This window comes from Sesamum indicum, linkage group LG6 (genome assembly GCF_000512975.1).
Source record: "Sesamum indicum cultivar Zhongzhi No. 13 linkage group LG6, S_indicum_v1.0, whole genome shotgun sequence".
NCBI classification, from domain to species: Eukaryota; Viridiplantae; Streptophyta; class Magnoliopsida; order Lamiales; family Pedaliaceae; genus Sesamum; species Sesamum indicum.
The window spans coordinates 3,464,353-3,472,355 of NC_026150.1; the positions used below are offsets into that span (position 1 = coordinate 3,464,353).

Here is an 8,003-nt window from a genome sequence, read left to right on the forward strand (position 1 = left end):
TTCAGATCAAATTTTATTGAAAAATCAAATTAATTACATGATAATTTTAATATAAATGATTAGTCTTTATTTCTAAATGTAGATCGATCATATGACAAATGTAACACACTTATTTGATTGTTGATTTACATACAATAGAACATGTGATTGGTTCAACTTTAGTCGTACCAATATTGGATTATAATTTCACCGCAAATTATAATCAATAAAATTAAAAATAAATTATATTTTGTCATTTAAAGTATACTTATTTTTACACTTTGTCATCTTTTTTTTTTTTTTTGTGGTCAATTTAATTTATAAGTTACCATAAATGATTGTTTTTCAGTCGATTGTTATGCGAGGATATACCACATGAAGTGGTGCATTTGCAAGACAAACTTGCCCTTAAATATCATATATGCACTTGCCCTTAAAATTATTTAAACATTTGTAATAAAATGAACAGCACAAAATATTCCAAAAAAACATCATTTTCCAGACTAAGTAACTATCATGTGAAATACAACGTCGTACAATCAAGAAAATTGTTCTACTTACCATTCTTTTTTAAATATTTTTTTATTATATGAAATTCCATTGCAATCTCACTGCTGAATCAGTACTAAGAATGAATATTGAAGTAGACAGTGTAAGACTCATCCCTTAGGCTAAGCAACGGAGACAGTAGAAAGTTCCTCTGTACACCCTTTGCAACAAAGCTGATGGGATGATACTCACTAAATCCTTTTCTCAATGTGAAACTTGCAGCCTGTTTGAATCCTTCATCTGATGATGATCCTGAATTGCAGCTAAGTTTGATGCTCGTCCCGTTTTTGTAGCCCGCATCGCTGTAAAAGAAGCAACCGTTCTTGTCTGCAGACTCCAACGACACAGTCGTATTTTTGCCGTCCAGTCCAGCAACCATGCGGAAAACGGAACCACCAGCGTCTGAGGAACCAGCCACTCCAAGATTCTTCCCATCTCCATAATGCACAATGAACATGCCTGGCAAGTTGAATGATTCCAGCATGACTAATTTCCCAATGGCGTCTCCCGGCCCTGAAAAGTTTCCCCGTCCAGGCTCTTTCAAGATCAGCCTAAACGATGAGCTGACAGCAGAGTCGGTTCCTGGTTGAGGAATATTTTCCAATGTCAGTGAGTTGTCGGAGTTTGTGACGGCAAATGCTGATTCCCCGGATTCTTGGGACAGAGATATCAAATGAGAATTGTATTCAGCTGGAACTGGAGTGATCCAGTCTGAAAATGAAGTAGCTGACTTTGCATTTATGTCCCAGTCGCCACTGGAAAGACCGGCAAGAAGGTAGGGGCCGTAGAATATTGCCTGAATAGAACCATATTCTGGCCGATCATCTGAAGCACAACCACAACAACTTATTAGTCTACTATCAGCTTGGAGACAAAACGAGTACCTAATGAAATAAGTTTCAATTAAGCATGCCAAATAGATACATATACCTTTAATAGCCTCGGTTCTAAAACTTATAGGCAGTTCAAAAGTAATTTTGTCGCCAGCGCTCCAAGATCTAGTGACCGGTAAAAAATTGCCTGCATCAAGCAACGGAATGATCTGATGCTCTGTACTTTGTTTTATTACTGAGTGTTGCTTGTGTTTTCTGGACTTTTATTTCCACAAACCATTGTAAGTATGTCGTAATTTGAAGAAGAGAAGGATGCGCTTCACCTGGAGTTACTAAGGGCATATCCTGGCCGTTTAACGATGCCTTTGCACCATCAGAATATGTCCAAAGAGGTATTCTGAAGTTCAAGGTTGATGCTACCCCACCTGCCGCGTGCTGAAGAGGACATAAAAAGAAAAAAAATATGGAACTGCATCATAAAAAACTCTTAAAAACTTAATAACTATCAATGTGCATTTTCCAATTTCTCAAGATTTCAAGATAGGGAGAGAATTGCTGTTGGCTAAGGGAATAATGTACCTCGTTTGATGTAAATGTGAATGAAACTCGAAGGCGTGGATCCCATGAAACAACTTGCTCTACATCCTGGATCAGGTCAATATTTCCTGATCTCCAATTCAGAGAGCTACTTATGTACTGGATTATGTAAAGAGTTGGAGGCTTTCCTCCCTCTTCAAAGTATATCGAATCTCCCAGTTTTGAAAACGATTCAATTCCTAAAACACAAGCAAGATGGAAATAAGTATGCAACAATAGTGTTAAAGATTGGGCCTTTAATTCGTACCTGTCCCATAGCAGCACCAGAAAGAATCGTATTTCGTTCCCCATCCATGGTAGCTTTTGGCCTTAGAAGCACCTCGGGCTAATGGAAGCATGTAGATCATTATTCCAGGATCCTTTCCTCGCTGGATGCTCAATACACCGTTTGTTAGAGCTCGCTCGTAATAATCTGCGTATGCCATTTCCTTGGTCCACCTGAACAGGTGCCGCGAAACCTAGAAGTTGACAAAATTAGCATGCATGTTAAAATCAAGGATTTCCCGGTATTAGCATCGGCTGTTCTCATTGACGTTGATGCACTAAATACACCTTTGCACCCCAGAAAACAAGCAACAACAAGAACTGTTAGAACACCTTGAGCATGTTATAAGTGGTGCATGATTCTTCATTCTCAGTCTGTAGAGTGTCAGCCAAACGCTTTGGATCAGACCTGTTGGAAGAATTGGAGAGGGGAATAACTGACACGAATTTTGAATTATTAATTCAGAAAAATTTTTATTGCAATAAGACGATAAAAGAGGAGTCAACTAAAGTTATATACGAATATGATCATTTGGAGTTTGCTGTCTGTACCAGAACTCCCCAACCGATGTTCCTCCGGTGGCATAGCTATGAGAAGAGTTAACAGTGTCCATGAAGAATGTTCCTATTTCCTGACAGCCCATGTTAAAGAAAACATTCAGAATTCTGAAAAAGCAGCACGTTTTGTTAAATTCTGATGCTGATGATCAAGAAATTCTGTTTTAACAAATGCTAATCTGACAAGCGAAAGTGTTCTCTACAAACGAAAAACCACTATGAAGGCCTTTTTGTTAAGTTGATTGAAAAGGAGAGCACCACCTTATACAGGGGATCACCGGTAAGTTCATACCGCATTTGAGATCCAATAACCACTGGAATGTGAGTATTTGCATGAAATTCGGATATATCATCAGCCTGTAGCAAGAAAATAATAACATTTATCAACTGAATCAACGCCAATAGCGCTAGAGAAAGCGAAATGAAATCCTTATGAATGGAATCATATCGATCAACTCTGTTCCTATCTAGTGGAACGTCAGTGGATGGATACCTTAACAGCTAGCAATCCTAGAAAGCACGGTTTATCAAACAGGTGAGCTAATATCAAGTGTTTCTGATCACCCTGCGAACAAAGATAACGCAGCTCAGAATTTCAAAGTTAAACAGCACCTACTTCAGTTGTCTGAACTAATTTCAGAAGTTAATAAGACGCTATAAATTGCTAAGGCGGACCGTTATGCTGTATAATCTGTAAAGAACATCGTTCATGCCTCCAGTTTCCTCATTTAACGATGTCCAGTGCCTTGCAAGTGTGTACTTTGATATCACATTCTGTACTCGATTATAGAAGTAATCAACCATCCATGTTGTCATTTTCAGAGCTTGATCATTGCCAGCCAGAGTATACTGATCCAAAAGGCCTGCCAATATCTATAGAAGTTTCGGACTATGAAACTAGCAAGTAAACAAACTACAAAGAGCAGAATTTAGCGTAAAGAGATTGATAAAAGATGTATACACCTTGTGAATCGTGTAGTATGGCGCCCAAACGGGCTTTATTGCTTCAAAACGGTCAAACAATTCCGAGGGGAAAGCCGAAAGATACCCTGTCCCGATTTTCTCCTGACAAGCCGATAGAACGGAAACCACAGCATTCATTTTCTCTTTGAGGCTGTCATTGTGAGTGCTAGCCCACATTTGTGCCGAGGCACTCATATAGTGACCTTCATCATGCAAACAACGCCAAGCAAATTTTTAAGAACAGCGAATAACACAAAAGAAACATCATTTAAAGCAACTATTTTACAAAGACAATGCACTATAATGAAAAGAAAAAGGACAAAGACAAGAAACAAACCTACAAAATGACCACGGAGCTCGATATTTGGAGACTCCCAGCCGCCATACGGCTGTCCAGGAGTCTCCAAACCCGCCGTCTTCCTAAAACTCCACACCAATCTATCCACATCCAACATCAACAAATACTCCAAATTAGTCTGCTGAGCCTGTCCGTGCAACGAACTAGGATCAAGCCTCACGTCGTTCAATGCAACTTCATTCAGCAGCCCTCCAATCCCTTTAGCCCCACCAGAATTCTTGATTTTCCTATACATAGCAGCCCAATGGGGTTCCTCTTCCTCCCTTAACATCTTTCTTGGGAATAAAGTTTGCCAGGCGGAATCATCCGTAGGAGTCAAATGGTAATGAGCAAACACCTCCTTTTTCCATGTCTCATTATGGGATGTCATTAATTCATATCTGAAAGTATGTGATGTCAATGGAGTTGGAATGTTGGTACACTCCTTACACAAAACAAAACCACACAACTGAGACAAAACAATGAGGACATTGAACAGCAGTAAAGAATTCATTTTTTTCATCAGATGTAATGACCTGAAAAGATCAAGAAAAAAAAGAAACTAATCAGTTCAAGTCACAGGCCCTTTTGCGCAACATGGGATCTCAAAAATTCTTGTATAAAATGTCTGAAACCACAGGATAGGATGGAAGGGCTAACCAACCCCACTCATTTAAAGCAGTCTCAATCAATCAAGAACAGGACAACTGCGGCTGGAAAAAAGCCATTTAGTCTCGTGAAAGCAAAGAATGGTTTCTTGTTGCTGTCCGAGAAAAAAAGGTAACTTTTTCACTAAGTGAAAAACACCAAAAATTCAGATAAGCACTGAAATCAAAATTTTACCCAACAATAAAATAAACCCTTTATACAACTGTGAAAACACACAGAAAACCACCTCGGATTCAAGTACATGTAGCAATCAACAGTGACTGTGGACAAACAAGAACTGGAGTTTAAGTTAAGAATGTCTTGATGACTGATCTCTTTGGTCTGAAACGAGATTTTCACACACCTACACTACAACATTTATTGGAAGATTGCAAATATGAATATAAACAAGCAGACATATATTGACTCAAGTGGAGAACTTTCTGAGTTATTTGTATACAATTTAAGAAAAATTATCTGTAAAATGATTTGATTCGATCAAATCTAACGTGGTAATAATTTTTTCAGATGGAGTCACTTTCTTCCCAAGAGTACTAAACTAAGACTGAGTCTCTCTTATATCTCCATGTTGCAACATGGAGCATTGGTCTCAACCAATAAATGATCATTTCACGCGCGTATATTTACAAAATTGAGATGATATGATCAGGGAATATCCTTGAACGGATGATACAATCTTGGGGTTTATCAAATGGCAGAAAACGAGGGTGCATGGATGTTGCGGGAGGGGCGGTAGCAGAATAACGTCGGGGTTGTTTGGTTGCTTATCTCAATGGTATCTTGTGATGTCTTTTTATAACCACCCGTGACCTTACATTATTTGATTTTCCTTCACTTTTTCCAACTTTCTTGTTCTCTTCTTGCATCCTATATTTACATTTCTACTCCTCTTTTCCAATGCATATGTCTATATAATTTTTTTTCTTTTTTTATGGGATAATTACATTTTTACTCCCTGATTTAAAATTTATTTATATAAATTATCTTTATCTTTTGCATAAACCACTCTTACCAATTAAAAAAATAAGAGTAGTTTGTGTAATGAATTAACCTTTTTTTTATTTTTATTTTTTGTATATGTGATTTTTCAAAAAATAAGAACCGCTTCTGGTGTGTGTGTGTGTGTATAATTTCTTAAAAGACAATAACATTTCATATAAATAGACCATAAATCATGAAATATAGATGTTATAATTATATCTTTTTTTATTTACATAGTTCTTGATACTACAGATAATTTATTCGAAATGTTGGGTTTAATTATATTTTGGGTTGTATGGTACATTATATTGTTCTATGGTTAATTGTCGATGAATTATAAATAAACATGGCTAGAGTTGTACTTTTTTATTTGAACTTGTAGTAAAAATACACGGGATATACGTGCATATTCTAAATTTTTTAATATTTTATTTATTTATTAAATAAAAGATAATGAAAATAAAGTAAACATCTTATAAAAAAGTTACTAAAAATATTTTAATCCAGATGTATATAAACAAAAAGATAATATTAATTTAAATAAAGTAATTGAAGTGATGTTATTTTTCTAGACAAAAATAAATATACTTAAAGATATTATAGTAAGTACATATTTTACATCGAAAATCAGTTGTTTTAAAGCCTCACGTATTTGTCAGCTTAAGGTATCTAAATGTGGATTCGATCTAATAATATTGATTTACTTCTTAAAAATAAATTATAATAATATATTAATTGATTTAAAAGTATTATTTTTTTTTTAAAAAAAATAAAGTTATAAGGGTGGTGATGGTTTTCACCTTTTGCAGCTGTCCAATCGATGGGCTCCAAGGAGGGAATTATGTCAAATTCAATATATATATATATATTTCCCGTTGGAATAGGTTGATGTAATATAAAGGAGTACTAACATAAAGCGCTCCATGTTACGAGTAATGCAAGTTTTATTAATGATATCTTAACGGTCAACATCTTATGAATAAGTATTAAATAATTATAAATTCAAATTTCATCAATATTTATAACATTTTATGTTAGTTTATTATAATTTATTATTATATAGATATTCTATTGATTATCGATCTATTAATCATTTTATTGAGATATTGACGAAAAGTGTAATTATTATTTTCTATAATTAAAAAACATGAATTTCTTTTTTCTTGTGAAACTTAGCATAGTATGTTTGTCCTAATGACATAATTCAAATCAAAATATCTAATAATATAACTGGTCGCACAGAAGAGGAGAATATATGCTTGGAAAAAAAATCCCATCAGTTGGGAAATATAAATAAGTTCTTAATAATTAAATATAAAGAAATGAGTTTAAGGCTAAGATTGAGGTTCATGAATAAGTTTGAGGTCATGGAATTGAGTTTCATCGAATGTGCGGATATTTGTCCACTTTATATGAGTTATTACAACTTGTTTATTCTTAATTATTTGTTGAATCGATGTAATTTATTTACTAATTTTAATTATATTGATGTATTAGTTAAATGGTATAGTATAATTACACGTCAGATCTATGTAGTTTGAAAAATTGCATCTAATACTCCCTGATATTTGTTCTTATTTTAACAAATAGATCCTTCAATTGGTCAAAATTCATTAAATTGACTGATATTAGCAAAAATAATTAAATTAAGATCCGTATTTAACCCGAGTTGACTTGTTGTTGATTTATTATAGGTCAAACAAATATTTTCTAATCAAATTAGCCTTGTTGGAGTAGCAATATACCTCTCCTCACATACATTAGCATGCTGAAGATGTATAGGGCGATTTGATTATAAAATGACTTGTTTAGCTCAATAATAAGTCAATTGGGATAAATATGAGTTTTCATTCAATATTTTTACTAATATAACAACAGATTAATATATCCAAAACTACAAATTTAGAAATTTACGTAAAACGAAAAAATTTTCTATCTAGAATACAATAAAACAACGCGATCGCTAGCATCAGTGCAGGACGATATTTCTTTAAAAATAAAAAATGCAGCATCTGCATCGTTTTTTCGCAAATATAAACAATTTATATAAGAAAAAATAAAATAAAATCATACCTAAGTCCAATGGAGAATGGAACAGTGTAAGTGAAGCGCCAACATTGTGAAATATTGCTGGTAGGACAGCATAGAAATGTTTGATAGTGATTTAAAAAGTGAGAAAATCTAATAAATGACAAGTGATATGCTACAGATTTAAGAAGAAAATTTGACCAAATACTCAAAACAAACTATGATTATAATTGTAATTTGCTGTC

General features: G+C 34.4%; 1 protein-coding gene across 1 annotated transcript; it reads right to left on the minus strand.

Moving 5' to 3' along the window:
* On the minus strand, window positions 514-5,520 carry LOC105163554. The gene is made up of 12 exons (XM_011081956.2): window positions 4,081-5,520; window positions 3,744-3,946; window positions 3,456-3,653; window positions 3,274-3,345; window positions 3,042-3,137; window positions 2,775-2,854; window positions 2,556-2,631; window positions 2,206-2,416; window positions 1,941-2,137; window positions 1,685-1,796; window positions 1,459-1,548; window positions 514-1,353 (listed from the first exon to the last, which is right to left on the minus strand). Exons 1-12 carry the CDS (start codon window positions 4,601-4,603, stop codon window positions 605-607), a joined length of 2,607 nt encoding a protein of 868 aa, XP_011080258.1. The 5' UTR covers window positions 4,604-5,520; the 3' UTR covers window positions 514-604.